The sequence below is a fragment of the Cololabis saira genome, chromosome 12 (genome assembly GCF_033807715.1).
Source record: "Cololabis saira isolate AMF1-May2022 chromosome 12, fColSai1.1, whole genome shotgun sequence".
NCBI classification, from domain to species: Eukaryota; Metazoa; Chordata; class Actinopteri; order Beloniformes; family Belonidae; genus Cololabis; species Cololabis saira.
This window is the reverse complement of record NC_084598.1, coordinates 30,506,894-30,533,864: the sequence shown is the minus strand read 5'-3', so window position 1 is coordinate 30,533,864 and position 26,971 is coordinate 30,506,894. Positions and strand designations below refer to the sequence as shown.

General features: G+C 37.8%; 3 protein-coding genes across 10 annotated transcripts in view; 1 reads left to right on the top strand and 2 right to left on the bottom strand.

Annotated features, from left to right (window-relative positions):
• The window catches only part of ubr4 (ubiquitin protein ligase E3 component n-recognin 4), a 64,533-nt gene extending 62,727 nt beyond the window's left edge, over window positions 1–1,806 (bottom strand). For all 8 annotated transcript variants that reach the window (XM_061736537.1, XM_061736541.1, XM_061736538.1 and 5 more), the window contains exon 1: window positions 1,682–1,806. In XM_061736537.1, coding sequence (XP_061592521.1) covers window positions 1,682–1,806 — 125 coding nt within the window. The remainder of the gene's footprint in view (window positions 1–1,681) is intronic.
• Window positions 1,807–4,670: 2,864 nt separating this feature from the next.
• emc1 (ER membrane protein complex subunit 1) lies at window positions 4,671–15,885 on the top strand. The gene is made up of 22 exons (XM_061736529.1): window positions 4,671–4,805; window positions 6,216–6,343; window positions 6,445–6,510; window positions 6,585–6,678; window positions 6,773–6,901; window positions 7,089–7,215; window positions 7,418–7,567; window positions 7,680–7,847; window positions 8,131–8,202; window positions 8,468–8,566; window positions 8,724–8,820; window positions 10,137–10,253; window positions 10,859–11,058; window positions 11,260–11,409; window positions 11,614–11,775; window positions 11,981–12,100; window positions 12,216–12,353; window positions 13,643–13,816; window positions 14,019–14,229; window positions 14,359–14,443; window positions 14,555–14,684; window positions 14,930–15,885. The coding sequence occupies exons 1-22, from the start codon at window positions 4,714–4,716 to the stop codon at window positions 15,107–15,109; spliced, it is 2,889 nt and encodes a 962-aa protein (XP_061592513.1). The 5' UTR covers window positions 4,671–4,713; the 3' UTR covers window positions 15,110–15,885.
• A 145-nt stretch (window positions 15,886–16,030) lies between these two features.
• On the bottom strand, window positions 16,031–25,760 carry LOC133457350 (ERBB receptor feedback inhibitor 1). The gene is made up of 4 exons (XM_061736531.1): window positions 25,582–25,760; window positions 19,923–20,086; window positions 19,091–19,164; window positions 16,031–18,254 (listed from the first exon to the last, which is right to left on the bottom strand). Exons 2-4 carry the CDS (start codon window positions 19,967–19,969, stop codon window positions 17,242–17,244), a joined length of 1,134 nt encoding a protein of 377 aa, XP_061592515.1. The 5' UTR covers window positions 19,970–20,086; window positions 25,582–25,760; the 3' UTR covers window positions 16,031–17,241.
• Between the last annotated feature and the right edge of the window lie 1,211 nt (window positions 25,761–26,971).

Below are 26,971 nucleotides of genomic sequence, written 5' to 3'. Positions count from 1 at the left end.
CTAACTATCTACTGTGTAGCCACTAGACTACCATCCCCATAACAATAATAATAATAATAATAATAATAACCACTAGGGCTGTTCGATTAATCGATTTTAAATCGTAATCGCGATTATGTAATTAGAACGATGTTAAAACGTGAAACTCGTAAAATCGATTTCACTTTTTTTTTTTTTACCTTGTCTGCACATATATTAATGATTGATACCATAATAATGATTGATGGAAATACCTCTCAATACCTGCGACAAGTGCCCCATGGGAGAGGCTCTTTAGTGTAGGAGGGGGCGTTGTAACATGCCAACGGGCATCCCTCAAGCCAGATGCCATAGACCGGCTCGTGTTCCTTGCAAAAAACTTGCAAATGTGAAAAGCAAATGTAATGACTGACACTGACATTACACACTCTCCACTCTACCTCCTTCATGGGTTGCATTATTATTTAGCATGCAAAGACCCAGTTTAGTTTAATTAGAAAATGTCTTGTTTTATTTAATTGGAAATATAACTTACTGTTTGTTTGCAAGTGCTGATTTTTTTTTCAGAGATAAAACTTTATATTTTATTATTATATTTTTTTTAAACTTTTTTTCAACTTATTTTACAGAGCTTTGCACTTTATTCATTCATTTTTGGTTTAATAAGAGCAAAGTTTGCACTTAAAGCCCAATGGGGCAAATGTTCAATAAAAAAACAGCATACCCGGTATTTGAAATCATTTCTTTGCCTTTTGTCAATTCACAAAATAATCGTAATCGAATATCGGATTTTGAGAGAAAAAAAATCGAGATTTTATTTTTGGGCAAAATCGAACAGCCCTACAAAGAACTATCTACTAACTATTTTATTGGATTATTTTCAGTTATTTTATTTTTTTTATATATGATGCGCTGACTGGAGAGCACTTTTAATTTCGTTGTACATAAGTTATAATGACAAAGAACTATCTACTAACTATCTTTCTATCTAATGTGTAGCCACTAGACTACCATCCCCATAATAATAATAATAATAATAATAATAATAATAATAATAATAATAATAACCACAATCATATGCTGTCACATTTCAGTAACCATGTCTACCTCATACTGCTGCACCATTCACTTAAAAACAAAATGTATACATGTTAATGACAGCTGTCATTTGTCTATTTACTGTACATTGAGTGAAAATAACCTGTAAATTCCCTGTTTTGGCCAATAAACCTGATTCTGGTTCTGAGAAATAAGATCCCCGCCTACTTTTGGCCCAAACATAACCTAAAAGCACATTCTGCCTGTGACACTGGCCCATCTCCCAGCCAGCCAGTGCATACACTTGTAGTGTCAGGTTAAGCCCCTGATAAGTGATGTTTTGAGGTGAATAATGTTATTATTGCTCCGACAAGCAGGGGGGCTTAGTTAGCTCCCAGGCTACAGCTAGGTAGCTAATGATGAAGCAGTTTTCCAACTCGTTGCACTGCGACGGTGTCAAACCAGAGGGAGTTGCTCTAAAGGACAGGTTATGTCGTGCTTTGCTTTGACCTCGTTTCAAAAGAAAGGTTTTGTAAGTCACCGCCTGCATTTTGAACACGTTAGCAAGTGTTAGCACGTTAGCCACAGCTGCATAACTTGCTCCAGAAAACACGGAGTTTCCGACGAACAGCTGCCCGAAATGTGCTGACAGGTGAGCGTTTACCTGTTAATGATGGATCCGATGAGCTGCGGGAGCTCTTTCGTCTCGAAAGCGGTGTAGGAGGCTGATAGCAGAGGCCGTACAGCCGCTGTCCATTCGTGCTCCCCATCTCCTCCGCTGGACGCCATCTTGAAATGTAGAGGAAAAAAAAGAAACCAAAAGAAAAAAAAAAAAGAAAATACCTTCTGATGGAGGAATTAGAAAACAGGGGGCGCTCTGTGACAACCCAACTGTAGGCTTTATTAGTGTGTAAGCACTAGGGAATAGATCACTAATGGACTGAAAATAGGCTACTTTTAAGTCCATTTAAAAACTATGTTGGTACATATTTGATTTTTCTTTCCTTTTTGATACACAATACTCAGAGGTGTCAAAAGTATTCACATTCATTACTCAGGTAGAAGTATAGATACTAGAGTTTAAAAATACTCCTGTAGAAGTTGAAGTATCAACTCAAGTTTTTTACTCAAGTAAAAGTATAAAAGTACTGGTTTCAAAACTACTTAAATTATAAAAGTAAAAGTAATGTAAGGGGGGAAAAAGCCATTAAGGACAAAAGCCATTGAAAATGAATGCATCTTAGTATAATGCAAATATTTTAAAGAACCATATATGTGTACTATTGAGCATTAACATGTGTTTCAGAGAGCAGGAGATATGATGACTAGTTGCCTATAAGTATTGTAATGGTGCAAAAAGTCAAACTTCAGAGGCATGTTATCATTTATCCTAACCTTTATTGGAATGTACATCCAAGTTTAGTTGCAGGAATCTGATGTAAGAATAAAACTGGACAAGAACATCTGAGCCACAACCACAACCAAATTCACTCTATCCGGATGGCGCAATTTAACTGGATAGTTTTTTTTAAAGGCCTAAATGAAATAGAGTAACAAGGCTGTTTTTAAAATGTAAGGAGTAAAAAGTACAGATAATTGCGTGAAAATGTAAGGAGTAAAAGTAAAAAGTTGTCTGAAAAATAATTACTCCAGTGAAGTATAGATAACCAAAATTTCTACGTGAGGTAACAAAGTATTTGTACTTCGTTACTTGACACCTCTGGGAATAGATCACTAATGGTTTGACCATGTAACAATTAGAACAAAGCCAAAAGAAACATGTATTATTAATGTGTTGATTATCCTTGCAAAATTCCACATCCACAAATCCAAATTCTTACGCAAAAAACCCTCTTTTTTTACTTTTCATTGTGAATTAAATCAGTATCTGGACTCTATTAAGTTTTCTACTAATTCAAAAGCAATCAAAACCATAAATGTATGTAAATGTTTTGGCTTTCTGTTATAATGTAATCCCCCCGGCTGGTTATAATGTGTTGTGCTTTTTGTTTTGTTTTTTATTTGAGTTATACTCTTTATATATTATAATTCAACGTGAAATAGCATAATGTGAAGTTTTGTTATCATTGTACTGTTTGGAAATGTTAAATAAAAAAAAATAGATCTCTAATGGTGGTTGATGGAAATCAAACAGCCTGAAAATAGGCTACTTTTAAGTCCATTTAAAAACTATGTTGGTACATATTTGATTTTTCTTTCCTTTTTGATACACAATACTACATCTCCTTCAGTTACCTGAATGTTCTGTATTTTTATGTTATGTTCTCTATACAATTTTGTAGCTATTCTAAAAATGAAAAAAAAAAAAAAGTTAAAAAAAAAAACACTGTTGGTTCACATAGTAGTTGTGTTGATTGCTGAAGCCTGTTTTAAAGGCATCAAAATGATTACAATATTAACCTGGAACACAAAAAACAAACAAACAAGAAAACAAACAAAAAAACAATCTCAGGGCAAGAGAGAGGTTTGTTACAGAATTAAATTTTTGGTCTCTAGGTCAACGTATCCTGAAGAAGTGAGCTCTCAAAGACCACAGGATTTTTCAAAGATTTCTGATCAGTGTGCATTTGAAATCCATTATAAACGCTGAATTGTTCATAAAACTTAAAGTATAATATTCCACAAACGTAAAACATATATTAAAAAGCTGATTCCAGTGGTAAGATTTTAAAGTCTCGTGACTGGTTTAAAGTTTGAATCATATCTCTAGCTGAAAGTATGCTGAAGACTAAGGTCTGCAAGAGGTGGATGTTTTTCAAGGATTTGAAGACCATCCTAGGTCTGATCTGGCGGTGGAGGGCCTGTGTCAACAGGGGCTGTATTGTGATAAAAGGTCCAAGTTCAAGTGCACAACTGATAATGTGTCAAAGGATGGCTTTGCTCTGTTGCCAAGGCCAGAATGCACAAGGGAATAAATGTGCTTAAACGTCAGGGACTATAAGATCAAGTCCTAATTATGAATCAACACTTCATTCTGGAAATTAAATTGAATTAAATTTGGCGTCAGATGGTTTATTATATTTGTCATATACACATATATAACGTGTATATATATATATATATATATAATATAATATACTGTATATGTATTTATTTTTAAAAAGTATATATGTTAAATATCAAATTGATTATATATAAAAATGCATATATATATATATATATATATATATATATATATATATATATATGCATATATATATATATATATATATATATATATATATATATATATATATATATATATATATATATATGCTTTAGGTTTTTAACAAATTGGTATTAACCATTAATATGTATGCAGACAAAAAATATATATATTCGTCGTTATCACATCATTTCTGTCTACATTTATACCTCATACACATACCCCCTGCTTTTTTTGCACTACTTTTTTTTTGCACTACTTTTATTTTTATTATTTATTGCACTGTATATACTGTTTATATTTTGTAATTATATATTTTTTACTTTTGATCCCTCTTTGGCTGCATGTGTGTCTCGTGTTTACTGCTGCTGATCTAATCTAATCTAATCTACAAACCAAAATCATTGTATTTTTCATGCACGATGCACCGGTTTGACCGGCAGAGGGCAGCACCTTCCTTTTGCGAGACAAAAAGGAAGTCGGTGAACTTCCGACTTCCTTCTCCTTTTGAAGCCAGAGCCACTGCTGCAATGGCAAAGCTAATTTTACCTTTTCTAAAATTAATTATTTTGTGGAGCACTGTCGAGGCTGTGTTTGAGGATCAAGTAGGGAAATTTGACTGGTAAGAACCTACACCGAATCCGACACGTACACGGTTCATTAGTGTAGTTTAACGATGTAGACATGCCATTGCTAACACCTGTCACAGCGAGTCGGCTGTGCACTTTCTAAGGACACTGCAAGTATGTCTTCATGAATGAATGAAGAGGTTTTTTCGTCTTGGTTGCATATTTCAGGTCGTTTTAACATGTTCGCCGTTATCAGATTGTCTTAGAAAATCTAATAAATTCGGAATCTTACTGAGTTGACGTGAACGAGGCTGATTTCAAAGCATTTTTAATCCTAATCCTTATAGCCATGCTGATTATATCAACACGACCTCCCACCAATATTTTCAGTTTAAAAAAAAATAAATATTTATTTATTTTTGTCTGCACACATATTAATGGTTAATACCATGCTGGTAAGAACCTAAGGCATATATACAGGACTGTCTCAGAAAATTAGAATATTGTGATTTTCTGTAATGCAATTACAAAAACAAAAATGTCATATTCTGGATATTCTGAAATATTGCAAGCCTTTTATTATTTTAATATTGCTGATTATGGCTTACAGTTTAAGATTAAGATTCCCAGAATATTCAATTTTTTTTAGATAGGATATTTGAGGTGTAAGCCATGATCAGCAATATTAAAATAATAAAAGGCTTGCAATATTTCAGTTGATTTGTAATGAATCTGGAATGTATGACATTTTTGTTTCTTTAATTGCATTACAGAAAATAAAGAACTTCATCACAATATTCAAATTTTCTGAGACAGTCCTGTATGTGCATTGTTAATATAAAATACATATGATATATATATTTTTTAATATATCACATATATTTATCTCTCTCTCTCTCTCTCTCTCTCTCTCTCTCTCTCTCTCTCTCTCTCTCTCTCTATGGATGGATGGATGGATGGATGGATGGATAGATGGATAGATGGATGGATGGATACAAACCCAGTTAAAAAAAATTGTTTTAATATATTTTCAGTTTTTTAAATTGAGCTACGTTTCATACAGCGTACAGATTTTCTCTTTCCCTTTGAAAGAAACACGCAAAATTGTCATTTAAAAAAATGCAAGGCAAGTTTATTTATATAGCACAATTCAACACAAGGTAATTCAAAGTGCTTTAATTAACATTAAAAGCGGCAAGACAATTAAACAGTAAATAACAAATAAAATAATAAGAAAAGACGTAAAATAATAAAAAGCACAAGTTGTTAAAAAGTAAGGGCAGTAGAGTACAGCAGGTAAGTATATAATTTAAGAGTACGCTTCAGTAAACGGTAATGTTTTTAGGCCTGATTTAAAGGAGCTGACAGTTGGAGCAGACCTCAGGTCTACAAGAAGTTTGTTCCACCGGTGAGGAGCAGAATAACTGAACACCTATACTTTTAATGTGTCTTGGTTTTCACAGGAGGCAGCAATATGTGGGCAAAGTTCGTTTTTCTCATTTTGACACACAAATGCAATCATCCAAGAAAGTGCTTGTGGCAACAGAGAGTAACGTTTTTGCTGCACTAAATACGAGAACAGGAGAACTATGTGAGTATTTTGTCATTTGGAAAATGCAACACAGCTAAGATGATTTTATTTACCGGTAATCGTTTAACCTGCCCATATTGTCTTTTCTCTGTCTGTTATAGTCTGGCGACATGTGGACAAGACTGGACCTGAGGGAAACATTGATGCTCTTCTACAACATGGACAAGGTACTGCAGCTGAAATTCAGAGTTTTTAGTATGGTTTTTGAGATGTAAAACACATTTTTTTTCCCCCCCCTTAGATGCAGTGCTAGTCGTTGGTAATGGGCGCTTGCTGCGTTCCTGGGAGATTAATATAGGTGGTTTAAACTGGGAAATTGTGCTCGACTCTGGCAGGTGACTATCTCCCTGAGTTGTTTTCATCAGAATTAAAACTAATTTTGTTTTGATCAAATTCTAAATGCTTTTTTTTCCCTCACATTTATTTTAGTTTCCAGTCAGCCTGTTTAGTTGGACAACAAGGCACGGTTAAAAATGTAGCTGTTTTGAAGAAAACTGCAATCTCTCTCCATTACCTTTCTCATGGACATCAAAAATGGATAGAGAACCTACCAGATAGGTAAAATGGCATGGTTTTCATTTTCTATGTTTCTGAGTCAACAGTTTAAGGCCATTTCTCTATATTCTGCTTTCTCTTGTTTACCCTGGTTCTTGAAAAACCACACAAGCATGAATTTGTGAAATAAATAAAAACAACATTGAAATTTGACAGTTTTTATCATTGTACTTTATTCTTATCTTCACAGTGAAACGGTGGATTACCAATCTGTGTATTCTGGTGGAGATGGCCAAGTTTATGCATTGGGAGTCGTTCCCCATTCTCACATTGGTGTTGTTGTTTATAGCGTGGAGGATGGAGAGATAATTAAACAGGTAATCTAAATTTTTTAAAGCAATATAAAAAAAAACACATACAAAACAAACTTGAGTGACTTGTTAAATATGTGGAATAAACCATTTAAAATATCTTAAGGAAAAGCTCAGCTCCAGCATTTTCCTGAGGAAAGCACACGTGTGTTTTTTTTTTGTTTTGTTTTTTTTATTTTAATTTGTTTTTTTTTTTTGGTGCTTCCAGATCTCAGTTGAAGCTCCTTGGCTGTCCAACATACCTGCCAGCTGTGCAGTGGTTGGCCAGGACATGTTGACATGTGTAGACTCTACAACCATGTCCCTTTACATGCTTGACTTAAACCTACAGCCACAGATGACCCAGATCCCCCTGCAGGTATCAAGCAAATAAAACAAAAATTGCTTTGAAATGACACTATGATTTTTGCTGTAATTTGTGTAGCTCTGTGTGAAAGTTCATCTTTTTTTTTTTTTTTTAATTATCTCAGTCACTTGCAGTTGAAGTGGAGTCTGGCTTTCAGCCGTCCCTGGTGTCACACCAGCCTAACGCAGCTCTTCGCCCGCTGTCAGAGTTCTTCCTCCAGGTCGGCCCTGACCAGTATTTGCTTCTCCAGCTCAACGATGGTCAGATAGTCACACTGAGGGACTTCAAACCCGTATGTTATTGTTCCTCTATTTGTCATTTATGATGGTTCATTTTAAGGAATGTTGACTTATTTTGATATCCAATACATTTTACTTTAAAGCTACAATAAGACCAGTTCTCAGAAGCTGGGGACTTGTGGAGAAACCAGAAGTCCAGAAGTTTTTTTTCTCTAAAATTAGTCTACTTTAAATTCAAGCTACAACATTTATTTATGTCACCACTTAAAATGGTTTTTCTTTGTATCTGGAAAGTCATCATGGAAGAAATTGAGATATGTTTGGTCAAATTTGTAGGCTCCGCTGGTTTCATTTGCAACAACTGGTGAGAAGACTGTTGCTGCTGTCATGTCACCCAAGAATCAAACTGTAAGTTTATTGAAATTTGCATGCTGAGATTTATTGACTTGTGCTTTTCCAACCTGTTTCTGTACATTTTGGTTAGTTGTAGCTGCTTTGGGACTGTGTTACAAGCAAAGATGTGCTTTAAAAATGTTTGTGATGCACATTTAGTCTTGTGAAAAACTGTCTCTCAGACTTTTATGTAACATGTAAGATGATGGAAAGCACAGGCCTGACTTTCACTTGATAATCCTAAATGATTAATAATTATTATTATTATTACAATCCGTAGGCTTCCACTATTAACCTCTTTAGTGCTGAAACGGGACGCAGGCTTCTTGACACAAGTCTGATTTTTAATATGGATCCCAATGGAGGAAAACCAGAAAAGGTGAGTGTTTCATTTGGCGGCTTTTTCTTGTTAAGCAACTTATGACCTTCAAAGTTTAATATCGCTTTGAAAGTTCAGGGAGATATATATTTTTTTTTTCTTGTTGTAGGGTGTCAATAATGGTTTAACATCTCCATTACTTTTGATTGTCTTTCAGTTGTATGTACAAGCGTTCCTGAAGAAAGATGATTCTGTTGGCTACAGAGTCATGGTGCAGACCGAGGATCACACACTTACTTTTATACAGCAGCCAGGTATGAAGTCAGTCCTGGGCAGATTTAAGCTGAGACTTCTGTTCAAGTGTATCGCCGTATGTTCTGACATTAGTTCTGACAGTATTCTCATGAGACCAAGTCAGCTGCTAGTTTCAAAGTCATAACTGTACTGACTCATGTCATAATGGGTAATTCCTGGTTCGATGTCAACACTGCTAAAGGGTTTAAAAAACATGAATGTTTTGGATAGATTTTTACTTAAGTTAATTCTGCAAATTCAGCTAAAGGTTAGCACTTTTTTTTATTGAGGTGTATTTGTCACGTAATGAATATATTATTATTGGCTGTCAACTATTTACACCAAATCATGTTTTTAGCATAGTGTTTATTAACATTGGATTAACATATTTCTTTAGAAATTTAGTATAACTAAAAATGAAGATCCTAAAAATAAAGTCTGCAGGAGCACTGACATAATTAGCTCTGCTTCTCTTATTTATGTCTTATTTATATCTACAAACTGATAATATGGTGCTTTATATTAGAGTTTAGGTACAACAGAAGTTGTTTCCTGCGCAGAAAAAAATAAACTGCCTGTAAAATCCTTTTAATTGGGCTGTATAGAACTACTCAGATGTAAGGAAGGAAGTCCTGGCTTACTGTGTAGACTGGAGGTTGTTGGAAACTGTTAGATTTTACTTAAGATTTAGTCTCTTCTACCTGCTGCTTTCATCCCTTTTCACTACGAGTGAGCACGTCGTTCATGGTACCGGAGGCGCTGGCTTCCCCTTCTATGTGCTCTGGTGCAACTAATTCTACCACTAGATGGTGCAAAAGTCCCATCTATGCAACTTTAAAAAAAAAAATGCAATACAATTAATTAGGAGATCTCACAGATAGATGTTTGGATGTCTGTTGGTTTTTTGTTCGTTTTTTTTTAAAACAATTTTTCTTATGCACAGGCCATGTGGGATGGGCAATTGAGAACCAGAATGTGGAACTTTTTTCAGTAAATGAAAAGTTCCTCACTCATTGTGTTTACCGTGGAGATCTAGTATATCTTTCCAGAGTTCATTAAAAATACAAAAAAAAAACTTGTGCGGTGACTTGCCAGATCGGTTTGCTGTATCCCGTTTCTTATTCATCACAATTACTGCCAAAATCAGACCACGGAATGAAGCACAAACAGAGTTGGATTTCATGATGTCCACTTATCCTTTCCAACAACACGAATGGGGAAAATATATATTTCTATGTTGTAATAGATGGAAACCATCAACACAAACTGTAGGCTGTTGCAGGGTGTGGAAGGTGGAATGAGTGATTACAGAACAATAATGACTCTTACTTTCCAGGGCGTGTGATGTGGACCAGAGAGGAGGCCCTGTCAGATGTGGTGACGATGGAAATGGTGGATCTGCCCCTCACTGGAACACAGGCTGAACTGGAGGGAGAGTTTGGCAAAAAGGCTGGTAACTGTCAAACCATCCTGATAGTCTTTTGTTTGTGTATTATTTCAGCTTTTGATGCTAGTAGCTTTTAATTTCTTTTGCATATTCTAACATCTTGGGTCTCTTGCAAAAGTATGTTTCACAATTTTGCTGTTTATTTGTCACCATTTTGAATCTGTAAGTAGATTACGTTTCAAGGAAATGCTTGTATTTAAATAACTTCTTTTCAACATAAAAGTTACTTTCTTTAGATTGCTTATTGAAACAAACAAGTCTTGGGTATGTTGTGGTTATCTTTCACTTTGTTTCTGAGTTTCAGTGTCTTGTTTTTCTTTTCCTTTCTGTTTTTATTGCTGCATATGGATACAGCCATTCAAGGTAAAAAATGTCTTTTGAAATGAAACTTGACCGCCCGCCTTAAGGTTAGCCCACATGCTGTTGACAGAAAGTAATTTTGAACAACCACTAAGTCTTTGTACTCAACAAAGTAATGTTCTCCTCCTCCCAGAGGGACACATGTGTTACTGTCTTCTTTCTTCTTGCAGTATAGTATCAAAAATATGAGAACTTTGACATCTGCTGAAAATTCCTTAGCAGCTTGTGCGCTCTTGCTGTGATTTGTCTAGATGGGCTGATGTCCATGGTGTTGAAGAGGCTCTCCTCTCAGCTCATCCTGCTGCAGGCCTGGATCGGTCACCTCTGGAAGCTGTTCTATGATGCTCGCAAACCCCGCAGTCAGGTCAAAAATGAGATCACCATCGAGAACCTCTCCAGAGACGAGTTCAACCTGCAGAAGATGATGGTTATGGTCACGGCGTCTGGGAAGGTACACGATTAAAGCTCGCCTTCAGCTTCAGGCACTCTGTTATTTCACAAGGCATGAGCTGGGTTGTGGAATCGTGGTCAATCTAGTTTTGGTTTATTTAGTCTGAGATCAGGCAAGCCTAGAGTTGGAGGAAATATGAGGAGCTTTATTGAGACCTCTCACTTTTTCCATATTTTTTTTCATTTTCCTGTTGCCGTTAAGCTTTTTGGGATCGACAGCAAGACTGGTGGTATTTTATGGAAGCACTACCTTGAGAACATCCCTTCTAATGCTGCTTTCAATCTGATGGTGCAACGAACGACTGCACATTTCCCTCATCCCCCACAGTGCACACTGCTCATCAAAGACAAGGTACCTAACTGAACATTAAGCTTTAAGTGTTTCAGCTGTGGTGTCACTTCATCCTAAATTAAAGCACAGCCAAGCAATGACTGAAACATGTCTATGTATGGGTTTATTCAGTCCATTTAGAGCCAGAGCAATCATGTGTGTTCATTTTCTATGATTGCTTATTTATGCCATTTTATAATAAATGTCTGTTTTGTGTTTGGTTAGGATACAGGTTTGGCCACACTGCATGTGTTCAACCCTATTTTTGGGAAGAGGAGTTATGTCACTCCACCTGCTCTACCTCAGCCAATCCTGCAGTCCCTCTTGCTGCCCCTCATGGACCAGGATTATTCCAAGGTCCTACTTCTGATTGATGACCAGAACAAGGTCTGTAGCAAACATTTCCTCCGTAAACCAGATCAAAATGTTCAGATTTTTTTTTTTCATTCACTTTTTCGCTTTTTTTTTTTTTTAAAGCAGCAAACTAGAAATAAAATGATTCTAGATTTCAACACCTTTTTATTGAAGTTATTTAAAAAAGATTGATAATCATTAGCGTCGGCTTACTGACTTTTTTATTTTTTAAATCCAGGTTTCTGCCTTCCCTTCTACTAAAAACGTGCTGCAGCAGCTCCAGGAAACGGCCTCATCCATATTCTTTTACCTCATTGACTCCAATCAGGGGAGACTTTCTGGTTACAGACTGAAAACGGCAAGTGAAACTTTTGCCCCCCCTACCCACTCTAAGGTTCTTACAGTGAGGCTTTATGAAATTATATTTAAATAACACAGGAAGGAACTCATCTGGGTGACTCTTTTGCTCTCAGGACTTATCAACGGAGCAGATCTGGGAGGTAATCCTTCCAACTGAGATTCAGAAGATCGTTTCTGTCAAAGGGAAAAGACTTAATGAGCATGTGCATTCACAAGGGAGAGTAATGGGAGACCGCAGTGTGCTCTATAAGGTACGGTAACATTGGTTTGGAAAGAACGAAGACAGCTAAAATCATTTTGCTTTCATTTATGAAGGTTTCAACCTGTTATAGCTCGTCTTTGACACTTCAGTTGGAGAGACAAAGTTGGTTCTCATCCTTTGATGAGAAGAGTTTGGCACTGACTCTCATTCCTTCTACTTTCTCAGAAGAAAAATTGACAAAATTCTTTTTGTTTATACTTGGGAAAAATAGTTTAGTAATTTTTTTTTTATTGATTAATTACAATTATGTAACATCTCAAGTGTTGATCATCAATGCTGTATTACTGGTAAGGACCAGAACATTTGTGATGTAGCCTAGAAATCTATACGTACCACTGGCAAATTTAAATTTGTTTTCCAGATACGTCTAGCTAACATCCGTGGGGGCTCATTTATTATGCCCAAAAACCATGTGGAGCCAATCAAATCGGTGTATCTTTGTAGAAAGAGTCTCTGAGTGGCGAGATATTCTTAATGTAAACAGTGTAGAATGCTGCATCTCTTTTAACTGCCATTTTAAATGAATTTTGGTATTGACAGGTAAAGATTCAGACTTTTTATTTGAAAATTGAACAGAAGATGGCATTCAAATTATTCCTTTGCTAGGTAGATTTATTTGCTGTTTTGTTGACAGGCTGCGGCAAAAAATGTACTCTTGTAGACAACACACTCTCCTGCTGACTCATTCCGTCAATCTGATACGTCACCTTGTTCGTTGCTGTGACTGAGTGCTTGCAAGGACAGTTTGATAAAAAACTGTTGTTGGATTGGGAGGCCCTATTTATCATTTTCAGACCCTTCTTTTTAGATAGGGGTCTGATCTATCAGACTATTTTTTTGTTACTTATTCTGTAAAGCTTTAGAACTTAAAGGGGGTGTACTTTACTTTAAACATGACTATATTAAATACTACACCTTTTTTCTGGCACAGTTGATGGTTGTTTTAGATTGAAGATGTATTGTTATTCTGGACAGTCAGTCCACTCTAATTCCCTCTGTAATCTTGTGATTTTACATTTGATCGGTCCAAAACAGTTGAAATGCATCGTTATAAGTATTGAGGTTTTTTTTCCTCCAAAGATTGTCAGATCCACTTAATTTGATATATTATGTATTTGACATATCTGATGAATCTTTGGCAGTCAGGGTTGGCATTGCACATGAAGGTGAGCCAGAATAACCACCTTTTTTAGAGATGGAAGATTATCTTTCTTATAAGTGCAAAGACATTTATTTCGGCTATAATTGAAGTCCTTCATTGTTTTTTATATTTCGTAGTACTTAAACCCAAATCTGCTGGCCGTTGTGACTGAGAGCACAGACACGCATCAGGAGCGCAGCTTCATTGTGATTTTATTGATCGATGGCGTGACTGGCCGCATCATCCACGAGGCCGTGCAGAGGAAAGCCAAAGGACCGGTCCATGTTGTGCACTCTGAAAACTGGGTTGTGGTAAGACTGACTGGTTTTTACAGTTGTTTTTTTTTTTTTATGACAGTCAAAAATAATTCTTACCTGATTTGTTTATTTTTTTTATTAGAATAAATTGCGCTATAACATGCAATTTATGAAATGGTGATCTAAGGCAGTTTTGTCCTGAGCGTTGCGTGATCTGTCTGCTCACTTAACTGCCTCCCTCTGTCCGTCTCGACAGTACGAATACTGGAGCACCAAGTCACGCAGAAATGAGTTCTCTGTAATTGAACTCTACGAAGGAATGGAGCTCTACAACAGCACCGTGTTCAGCTCGCTGGACCGACCACTTGTTCCTCAGGTGCTTCAGCAGTCGTACATCTTTCCCTCCTCCATCTCTGCCATGGAGGCCACTCTGACGGAGAAGGGCATCACCAGCCGCCATCTGCTCAGTGAGTTCCAGTGGGATATGTTCCCATCTGTCATTTATACCTTTAGAGAATAACTTCTCTGTTCTCATTATTAAAAAAAAAATGTCTTTGAAATGAATATATAACATCTTTGGGGTTCCTTAACCACAGTTGGCCTGCCATCTGGAGGGATTCTGTCGTTACCAAAGATGTTCCTGGACCCACGCAGACCAGAAATGGCGTCGGAGCAAAGTCGGTAAGTCAGACTTGGTTTAACATTTTTGCGGATTTAAAGTTTTAATATTGGCTACTACCACCAAGATCTGCACCCATTTATCCACATCTGACTTGTGAACTTGGTCTCCAGTGAAGAAAACCTGATACCATACGCACCAGAGCTGATCATCCGTACAGAGTGGTTCATCAATTATAATCAGACTGTATCAAGAGTACGAGGTATTTACACATCCCCTTCTGGACTGGAATCCACCTGCCTGGTGAGTTTCGCATCCCACTGCCGAAAAAATTAATTTCATCATGATTACAGTTTAATTGAATATTTTGTCAATTATTTTGCAGCTCATTTTCTAAAATTAGTTTTAGACTTTCTTTTTGTTATATACAGTGCACATTCATCATTATTGCAAGAATTGGCAAAAAAAAAAATCATCCCACAACCCCTCTTCTTTCAGTTAACTCAAACATGAAAATTAACTTGATAAATGTTTCTTCTCCATTGTAGGTAGTGGCATTTGGTCTTGACATCTACCAGACACGCGTTTATCCCTCAAAGCAGTTTGACGTACTAAAAGACGACTACGACTACATGCTGATCAGCAGCGTACTACTTGCCCTTTTCTTTGCCACCATGATCAGCAAACGCCTGGCAGAAGTCAAACTGCTCAACCGGGCCTGGCGGTAAAGTGATCGTCTTAGTCCAGCACCTCAAAGCCCTGCGGCTGCACGAAGAACCTCGGTCCGAGGAGATGAGACGGCGGAGGCCGTGCCTGTAGAAGAACACAGGCCAAAGTTCAACAAGGCTCTTAAGGAACTGCGGGGGACAGAGGGGGGAGGGGGTGTAAGGAAGGGGTTAGGTTTTATGTGTTTGTTTTTTAACTTATTTTGCACAACTAAGAAATTATTACGTAACTGAATCAATTTTCCTTTGTGCCACGTCATTTTTGCTTAAATGTTTTAACACAGAACTAATTAAAAATGAATGAAACAGACATGGATTTAATAAACTGTGGAGTTTGAAAGCCCTTCACATACGGCATTTAGGTACTTAATGAAAGTTTTTCCAAGATGACTTTTGCGACATTTCTGCATCGTCATACAGTTCTAATGGAGAGCAATGATAAATCTGGAGGTCAGAGACTGGACACGGAGGAAGAAAAAAAAAAACTCTAGATATACAGTATAAGCCCAAATTGGTACAATACCATATTTGAATGGTTTGTTTTTTAGCCTGCTGAATCGCCATGATACTCCTATGCCATATTGAGTTGATGGCAAGTGATCTGTGAATAAATGTGAGATGATAATGTAGCAAGGACAAGAAAACATCTTTTTTTCTTCTTTGGGCCGTCCTGAAGACTTCCTGCTGAATGCACTGTCGCCACCGTCACGTGTTTAACCTGGAAACATGGTCGACCTCATTTCGTGGTTTTGATCCATTAAAATTTCTTTCAAACTCCAGTCTGACTGTTTTCTCTTGTTGTCCAAAACTGAGTTGATGCAAAAATCAAACATTTTGGAGATTTTGAGATTCAACAACATTCGCCAACTTGTGATTACAGACAAATAACAGGTTTTTGTTGAGACACAAAGAGAAATGAGCCGATTAGAGAAGGAATAAGTTATTTATTTCTACAAATATATTAAAAGCAATTTATAGTTATTAACTTTTCACAAAATAAGAGTCTTGCAGCTTTTACTCAGGCTGAATCTGATGCAGAACCATCATGAGGGCTCCCAACGGGTCGCTGTAACAGGTTGTAAACAAGGGCCTGGACCTCAACAGTGTAAACGTAACATGCTTTCCATCCCATCCACAAAAAACAAAGAAAAAATACATTTTTACTTTTGTATCAGTATTGTTTTGACTGCATTAGCGCTAAGTTTGCATACAAATTGTACTTGTTTTTTTTATTTATCCCATAGTGATCAAAGCTACCTAAAACTTAACAGATTCATTGCTGCCATTCAAAATCAGTGAATTGTTTCTCAGAAGTCTATCGCAAGACCGTAAAAGTATGTGTGGTGAATGTAGGTTAAAATCAAGTTTTGAATTTTAATGATGGCTGATTTTGATGAATCTTTGAACATAATAAAATGCATAAATCAGTCCTCGTCATGACGATATGAGTACTTTGTAGGTACACATCTGTTGGACATAACTGCCATTAAAGGTCCATTCTTAGTTTAAAAGAAAAAAACAAAAAGCATCGACAAAATCGGAATTTTAAAATACAACACAAAAAGTATCAGATATTAAAATCACATTTTGTGTTTCTAATATTGACAATAATTTTCACTGTTTAACATAAATCTAACCATGAAAACGATTGGTTAAATGTTGAATCTATCAATATATTAAACTTTTCAAGCAGCATTCATATTGAACAGTTTGGCACAAACCCAGCTTGTGCCTTCAATTATTTTCTCTCTTGTACAAAAAGAAAAAAAATACAGAATTAGCTCAGGCTGGTTTTAGAGACACGACCACAAGGCCCTCAGGCTTAAAGACATTTAAGTGGTGAAACGTTTTACTTGCAAGAAAACTAAAACATGTCAGTCGACTCAAGTATAAATGATTACAGGAGGTAAATATTTCTCCACCATTAGTGAAAATAATACTGTGTGCTGCGTTGTGGGTTTAAATGAGAGTGCATCCCAAATACTGACCAGTGAAATGTTCAGTCGACAACCGTACAGTGGCTTAACACAAAATACATCAGTCACTTGAAGAAATAAAACCCCGTTGTGACGTCGGCTGTGTCTGTTTTATCCTTCTGTACAATCGTGTTTCAGATGATGTCAACAAGTTTCAGACTATCGTCTCTGCCTGACGCTGCTGCTTCCTGTCCTGTTGGGTTCACTCAGGATTCTTCCTCGTCTCTGTGCGTGCGCCTGGCTGCCCGGCGGCAGCAGGATGTAGTGCGTGGCGCTGGCCTGCTTGCCGTCCTTCAAGATGGGAACAATGCAGGGAGAAAGTTCTGATGAAGCTGCTCTCCTTTCATGTTGCTGTCTCTGCAATGCCTTACTCACATAATTTGGGTTAGCAGCAAAACTCTGTGTGACAGGCATGACTCCGTTGATATAAATGGGAAGACTTTTGGGGCTTGGGGCACGTGGTGGGCACGGGGGGACTAAGGGGACCCTGGGAGGGATTTTGGGTGGCTTGTCTTCCTCGTTTGCACTCTTTGAAAGACCAGGGGGTTTGGGAGGGATGGGGATACGAGGGGGGATCTGTGGCTTTTCACTGGAGCAGGCTGTGGAGCTGTCGTGCGTTTGGGAAGGGACACCTAAACAGGGAAATCGTTCTCGGGACGAAGGCTCTTGCTCCATCAGTTTGCTCCCAAATGAATCCACGGCAGCAGACGCAGCACACTGGTTGTTGTCCCTCTGGAGAGAGAAGAACCAGTTGTTGGCTCCAAACCTGCCTCCTCTATCCGCCTGTCGGTCATCTCTGCTCGGCCAAGAAAACGCAGTACAGCCAATCCCAGCGGCCCCGTCCTCCACTGAACTTTCCTGGTAGGCATAATTGACTTTTCCAGGGTCTTTATTGCCGCCTCTGGTTATTGGCTTTGGGCAGCTTTTGGGCAAAAGACACCTCCGGTCGCTGGTGAAGAACTCAACCTCACTGTCAGCTGCTTCATCTGACATGAGCTCCTCAGGGACCGGCAGAGGCGGGAGGGGTTTAGCCCCTTTCCGACTGCACTTGAACGCTGCACATCTCTGGGAGAAAGGGACCACCTGGTCTCCCTCGCTGGGAAGCAGTGCGTTGTCTGGCGTTAGGCGGTAGGAATCAGAGTAGAAGGGAGGCTGGGAATGGGAGACGTTGGCTGGGAAAGGGAAGAGGTATTGTATATTAAAACAACGTGAAATACTAAAAACCCCTTTAAACTGATTAAATAAATACAAAATGAACAAATTCTTCATTGCATTAAAGTAAGACTGCTGTAGCTTTCTACAGTGCATTAACAATCCACTGAGGTAGAAACGTGCAAAACAACTTGCAATGAAAACGCGTCACTTTCTGCAGATGCAGGGAGCGGAAACAAGTCTGAAAACCTGTTGAAAACATTCACTTAACCTATCACCCTCTGCGCCAAACATCAGCCACAACACACTGATTAACACAGGAATTGTCATTATCTGCAGGACAGGCCATAATCTTAACTGAGCTTCCCATAACCTTCTTCGTGGAAACATCCGTTGTCCCCCAGACTGCGGGAACAGCTGGTGAGCAGGGAGCGATAGCTCCCCCTCCTCCTTCACCCTGATCTCCCGACTCTGACCCACAGCTCAGCCCCGTGATGCCAAATTCAACAACACTCTGTCTACAGGCTGTTTTATGAGGAACACTGGGTTACCTGGTGTAAATGTTTCTTTTATAACTTAACCTGAAAAGTTTAAGTTAAACTACTTTAAATTGGTCATTTCATAATGGCAACTTCTCAAACTATTCCATGGAAAGACTAAAATAGTCACAGCAGCCATAATCAATTTTAAAACATGTTTGCCAATAGCTGTAATTAGAGATAAATATCACTTACCACCCCTCCCCCTCATAAATTTTAACTTAAATTTTGTGAAATTACTGAAGCTTTCATGTTGAGGATGAGCATCCAGCTTCGGTAACACGCGATGTTAAAGTAACATCTGAAAAGAGACTCACAGTTGTATTCCTTAGCGGTTTGCTGTCGTTGAAGCTCCCTCATGCTATGATCCATGTCCAGGCCAAAGCACACTCTGCAAAGGAGACGAGATTGAGAAACCATACAGGGTTGGACAAGCGTGTAAATCATTCCTGCACATAACCTGTCCTAAGTCAGTCATTATTTTCTAAATAACTACCGAAACGGATGCTGTAACAGAATATAGGCTCTGAGCTGCTTTATATCACGCAACTGATGATCTCTTTTCAAAAACTATACTTTTTAAAAAATATTTTAATCTCAATTTATCCTACAAATGCCTTTAAAAAAAAAAAAAAAAAAAAAAGTAATGTTAATGTTAAAAAATGCTTCAGTAAATTTAACTGCAGCATGAGCTGGAAGAGGGATCGCTGCTCCTCACAAGATTTCTTTGTTTTTCTTTTTGTAAATCAAAATACTGAATTGTTTATCGTTGTCTTTATCTGCTCTATATTAAACAAAAATATTTAAAATCCTTTCATTTCCTGTCAAACATTTGTCCAACAAGCAGTCTAGAAGATATACAAGTATAAATTATGTTGCAAAAATATCCTGCTGATAACATCCACTTAACCTTGGATTGTTGCCATGATCTCATTATGTACAACTGACTTTTGCAATATGCAATAACGAATGTGGATATGTGTCTCTTAAGTTTGTTTATTTTAACTCCCTTTTTTTAATTTGGCTCCAAGGATGGTAGTTAAGTGCTATTGTCCAGTGTTACAATGGCAATAAAGATGTATTATTCTTAACACTTTTGCAACGTTTGCTCTTTATATCTTTTGATATTTTTAAGTGGCAATCGTGTACCTGTTCAGGTTGGGCTGTCCCCAGTAGTTATTCTGACTTCCATCCATGTTGTGGCAGAAACTGTGTTCTTACAGGTCACAAAGGTCCGTCGGCCACTGATCTAAAACTCTGATACGAGTCAGCTCCATCATGCCTATTGCAGCATCTTCTGAAGCGGAGAAAAACTGTTGGAGACATACAGAAACATGTAAGAGCTAGTGAAGCTTTCGAGCATTATTAACATAAAACCATGACAAAAATAAATAATATTTTTCTTTGTACCACTGCTTTCATTTGAGTCAGTTCATAACAGCCAAAAGCGCATAAACTCGGTACAAAAACACAACATCTGGACCACAACACGATCTAGCACAAACAGCTTCACACCAGGCAGATCCAAGGACAGCTAACAAACTGGAAGAAATACCTTAAGAGAAGCAGGAATAGGCACACAAAAATATCGAGTATATGTGAACAAACTTTGATCTAAATCTACGTGTTTACTCGTTGTAAGAGCGGTTCACAAAAGCACTCTTTCAGAAAGGTTCAATTAACAATGAATATTTACGGTGGTGTAAAATTTCACACCAAGACTTCTTTGACAAGCAGAAACATGGAGGGACAGAAACGCAAGTTTGCTCTGCAAGGAACCCTAAACAAAAGAAGCATTTTCAGAATAAGACTATTTTATGGTGACTGACTTGACACGCAAGGCACAAAAAGAGAAATAGACTATGTCTTCTTAATATGCCTTTAAGAAGCAGTAGTTACGACAACAGGCCAGTAAATTACTTCAATCTGTTCTGGCAGCTGCTGTACATTATGTATGTCTTTGTAGTTCCAGGCTATTGCACAAGCTCTGGGTCAGATGTGGGAGGGCGGCAGACTCCTCACCCTCCTTTTTCTCTTTGACCATGAAACACGGCAGTATCCACCCTCACAACAGGGACTAATTGTATGGCATTCTTGTGATGCTGAATGACAACACCATTACAGAGACTGCTCCGAGGCACCGCACTCATACTTGAAGAAACACTCACTTTAATCTGAGAATCAGTCGAGAATAAAAAAGCGCACAGCACGTCACACTGACAAAGAAAATCCTTACTTCAGAAAAATGGAAAGAAAAGGCACATTTTACGTTCAAATGTAAGCACTAAATTTAACAGTACACTTGACTGGATGCCAGTGCAAGGTCTACATTGTACTATCACATGGCCATCTCATTCTTCAAAGTCCTGCTTTGTTTTATGTCTAATGGTTCCCCGGTTGAAGTAGGAGGTAAACAATGCAGGGCATGCAAAGACAAACCCACTACAAACAAAACAGTGGCTCATGAGTGCATTTGAATATTAATGTCCCCCTAAAACCAACCGTCTGTGGCGTCATTTTCAGCCGTGAGCCTCGGAGATGGAAGACACTGACCAATTATGAATTCTACCGGCAATTACTCAGTGTCCATGAATGGCACCACTCTCAGCAATGAATGGGCCTTTGTGCCACTTCGGCGCTGAGGGAAGCAAGCCTGAAAATACAAGTGAACTCTCCCATGAGGTTAGAACTAGAGATACGCCATGGTGACAAGCCGGCACTGCCAAAGCATGAGCCGGAGCGGCACATCCCCTGCAGGAGGACTCTGTCTGTTGGCATATTTGGAAGGAAGAGCCACAGGCTTGAGAACACAGTTTGTTTAGTTCAGGCAGGAACCTTGATGTGTTGTCCTTGGCAGTCCCAGCGTCCATTTTTTCAAGCTATTCACGTGACAGATCATTACAAATAAGCTAATTAGTGCATGATGTCTGAATGAATGCTTACTTTGACACCAAGTAGCCTAATAGTAAAAGCCTAACAGTTTGTACCAAAAACTTATATTCCTGCCAGGAACATTTTTAGGCTGCCACAGACAAAAATAAAGTATTTAGTGACTCACTTAGAAAAACTGTTGTCACAATTTAACCTTTAACAGACCAGTTTGTTTGAGGCTTATGATGCAAAAGAGATTGATTCATCATTTAAACACCATAACAAGCATGTCAGGTATGCAAAGGCAGAATAAAAAAGTGACATCAACCAACAAAAGCAAAAAATATGGTTTGTATTTAGAAAAAAGACCATATAGTAAAAATATAATACTACATTCACATTATTTGAATCCTTGAAAATATTTACTTTGTATATTTTTTCTTTTTATAAATATAGAATAATACTTTAAACATTTATGAAAAAAACCCTTTGTGTTATAAATATTTCAAGATTTTTTTTAACTTTTGTGAGTTCAACTGAAAATTCTTAATTTCATCTTGATCCAACTAAGTTGCATATTATGGCTCTTTTACTGATAAAAGGATTCAAACATGTTTAAATCCTTTATCTCAATAATTGTAAAACAACAGGGATACAGCAATATTTTTTTTTAAAAGAATTTACTTATTTGCCGTAACAGGAAAGTGAATAGGCCTACTACTCATTTCTCTCTGCATCCAGTAACAGTCTGACCAGCCTAGCTCAGCAGTCACTAGAGATGAATTGCAACACGTAGCCTAAGTAATAAAATGAACTTTATAATGTTAAATGAGATGGAACAATCTTATAACCAGGCACATAAAAAGGTTAGGGTATCCTGGCATAGAACCACCAGCTGCGCAGACCCCAAAACCCCAATGTAACTTTTGTCAACAAGCCAGTACCATGTGGCTAACATGATTGCTAACTATGGCCAACTTTGTGAGCGTGCAGCCAATATAAGATGATGATGATTACTTCAGGCCAAATGATCTATAGCCAGATATTTCTGAACCAGAATACACAGGGGAAGAACTGCAGCGAATCAAATTGTAAACTATGAGCTAGCTAATAGACTTAACGTACTTCCCCAATTCTTATAAGATTGTTGCATCTTATCTTACAGTTATTTCAACACAAGGTATATGTAAAAGTCACAACACATTTTGGAGTTATTAAATTTTATAGGCTACTGTCATTAGGCTAGAAGGGACTTGGATGTTAAGACCAGATAATGTTTTATACTATAGACTATATAATTACTTGAGGAACCCTGTGACATCACAAATAAATGTTTTTTGTTCCACTTAAAGATAATTTATATAAAGGAATCAATTTATTTCTAATATGATTGATTGACAGTCGACTCAGCCAATGGCTAGTTTCTACTAACCCAGCTTTGGCAGCAGTAATTTTCAACTTCACCCTCAAATCAATACGTGAAACGGGATATTGCACTATAAACGTCTCTCGGCAGCTCTGTACTTATTTCGGGCGATTGAATCTGCTGAAGGAGCTGATAACCAAAGCTAACTTTGTTTGGCATATGTTGGGCGTGTTCCCGCCCAACATATGAGTGATGAGTAATGAGGACATGATGAGGACAGCTAGTCATTGGCTGTGGTTTTTTTTTTCTTTTTTTTTTTTCATTGGCTAGGTTAATCACCAATCAAAAGTCCATGTCCCCAAAAATACATAAATATACTGCTTTATACAATTTTATCTGATGTTGTACACCCCAACTCTACCCCCAAGAACAGTTGCCATGGCAGCAAAATGTAGCTATGGAGACCAAAAAAGTTTTCTGTACCAGGCTGTATGTTAATTTCAAGCTATTAGAAAGTTGGACATTTTAAAATTGGGGGTCGGGGGGTCAATGGAGATTGTCTCGCTCTTGGACCCACGGCCGGGTCAGTCAATGAACTGCAATTTTCTTATATCCGTGTTGGCTTCGACCAAGAAGTTCAGACGCGTGTACATGTTGAAATGTTACCTTAAGCATTAAATTTGTGTAAAAGACTAAATGGAGCAAAAGAAGACTATCGGTGCGTCCGAAATGCCATACTAAACAGTATATACTAAAAAGTATACTTAAGTTCGGTACACTTTTAAGTAAATATCAGTAGTATGCATTAATTCGGACGTACTATTCAGAGCACACATGTCCCTTCCTGCCGTTCGGAGGAAGTGACGTGTCACAGCAGCAGTAGCAGCACCGCTCCGCTATTTCCCGTTTATCTTGGCCCAAACAAGATGACATTATATAATGTTATTATATAAGAATATTATAAATATGAATATTATATAATAATATTATTATACTTCATATTATATTTATGACATATACGTATCACTTAGCAACCAAACACCGCTGCATTGCATTGTGGGAAGTTTCTGCTTAGCTAGTGTCCATCAATCCACACTAATAAATTTCTCCGGAATGAGCGCATACTATTGAGTACGTACTTACGGAGCCCTGGAGGTGACATGGAAATTATTATTTTTATCTCGTGCGCACGACTTTTTATCTCGTGCGCACGACTTTTTATCTCCGCTATAATGTGAGAAGTCTTTGCAAGTCTAACTTTTTTAATAAATTTTCACTTTTTCAAGAAACACTATCTACAGTAAACATTTGGTAGTTCGTCGAAGTAAATTCTCGAGGAACTCTTATCACAGTTGATGTTTTAATATCATAACTATTTTTCGTGGCGGATTAGCCAAATTAGTGCTTCGACCCGATCATGTGATCATACTGGACAAATCACGGTGACTCCCATTATCACTGTTTCAGCAGGTCTCTTAGGTTTATAATTCAGATTAATTTTCGTTTACATATAACATTGTTTGTAGTCATTTTAGTGCAATTTAAAGCTTATTTCTACAAATAAAATCAGCACTGTAGGCAGCGATCTTGGACCAGCGGCCACTCTGATTGGTCAAGCACGCTCACGTGACAATGTCGAAGCACTTTGTGTCAACTCTCAATTCTCACTGACCGCCTTCCTAACTCACGCGAGATAAAAAGTCGTGCGCACGACTTTTTATCTTGTGCGCACGACTTTTTATCTCGTGCGCACGACTTACTGAAAAGTCGTGCGCACCAGATAAAAAGTCGGACGCACCAGATAAAAAGTCGTGCGCACGAGATAAAAATAATAATTTCCATGTCACCTCCAGGGCTCCGTACGTACTAATGTTTCGGACGCACTAAAAAATCTCACATACTGTTTTTGCATACTCATTACGGTGGAAGTATGCAATTTCGGACGCAGCCAATGGGTTACAAAAGGGGGAACAAAGTAACGCTTTAAATGAATAACGTTGATAATGCTTAAAATTACACATTTGTCTCCGGGCGGCTCCTCAGCGCCCTCTACCGGCTGGCCGAGTGCGGGGCAGCAGTCAAGCCTCAATTATGGTTCAGCGTTAAATCGACGCAGAGCTTACGGCGGAGGGGTACGCGGCTACGCCCACAGTACGTGCGCGTCGCAGCGTACCCTACGCCGTAGGATCTGCGTTGGTGTAACGCGGAACCATAAATCAGCCTTCACTCATCCTGCCTGAACGCGCTTCAGTCCCGCCGGAGAAACATTATGTGAGTTATTGGAGCGAATAACCCACACAGACGAGTAAAGCCAGGCATAAAAATTCAACTATTAAGATTTAAAATGAAAGGAATTAAGAAATAAGTATTTTTTTCGCCCAAGTTCCTATGAGGCGAACTATTTTGACTTTCTAAATGAAGAATATATTCTCTTTACTAAGATTAGTCCATCACATACGTGAGGAAATACAACAGTCCCGATCTTCCCCGTTTCAGTAGGCTACAGTTAAAACCAAATATTCCGAAAATGGTCCTATAAAAGCCACTGGCTGAAAGCTGGAGAAGTCTTACCAAGAAAACTCAGACGGTCTCTCAATCACGTGAAGTCGCCTCGCTGTCTCGCTGTCTGTCCACTGAGAGAAAACCTAACCGTAGTTTGATCCCGAGTCCCATCAGATCTCAGCCATGTGCAACATCCTTCCTCTGTCAACAACACTGGGAGGTGAAACTGATTTTGTCAGAGTGACGCGTTTTTCCCAAACTCCATATAAATGGATCCAACACCCAAAGCACGTTACTGTAACTCCACCCAGGCCTGCCTTAAAGGGGAACAAAAATCTCCATAAAAGTCAAACATCACCTAATTTATGTATTTGCCAAATACATCACACACCAGTCACAGAAGAGATTTGTTCACAGGGTCCTATTTCATTTTAGGAATTGCGTCATACTATAGCCTATACAGATTATTCTTATTATCATATATCTCAGTTGTAAACAGTAACTATTCTTTTACAAAAAAGGGAGTCCAAGGCACTGTTCTAGTGGAAAAATATTAAAAAGCCTTTATTGAAACATGGCTAATAAGTATAAAAACATGGGAGCAGAGAGCAGAGAGCAGAGGTTGGTCTCTGCTCCCATGTTTTTATACTTATTAGCCATGTTTCAATAAAGGCTTTTTAATATTTTTCCACTAGAACAGTGCCTTGGACTCCCTTTTTTGTACTAGATATTGTTTTTTTCCCCAACACCAAAGAGCACCTTCAAGATTTTTTTCTGAACAATTCCCTGAGCACTTCGGATTTTCTCTTCACTTGAGTAACTATTCTTTTTAGAGCTTTTTATTTTTGTCATAGAATGCATAGTAGTGATAAAATCTGATTTAAAGTAAATCAGAATAATTAATATCAGTCTTTTAGTTTTCAAAATAGTATATTTATATTTCATACAAGACTGATTTCTGGAAGAGTTGACCCCAAATCAGGATCAGAATCAGAATCATCTTTATTGGCCAAGTTTGAACATTGTACAACAGGGAATTTGACTCCAGTTATTTTTCTCGCTGTAGGTTACCCAGATTTAAAAATAGCAAACAGTAAATAAACAAATGTGGCACTTATTAACATATAATTAAAGAACTGAAAGGTGCAGCAGTATGAGGTAGAAAAATTACGGCACAAAATAAAATGCCTCTACTAACCTAGTTGTAAACCAAAGATTAAGGTCAGCTTCAGAGAGTTGACAGTAAAACCTTGTGTCAAAATAAGCCTGCAGTCACACAAAATACCAGTCCAAATATGTACATCATTTATCTCCATCAGTGGAAGAAACAATTCGTAAAATATCAAGGCTCAAGGCTCATTCTGAAACTGACAAAACGTGAATCATTTTATCTGCGTTGTGTAATAAGGGTATGAGGAGTTTTGTTTGTGAAGTAATGAAGAAATTTGATTTGACCTGC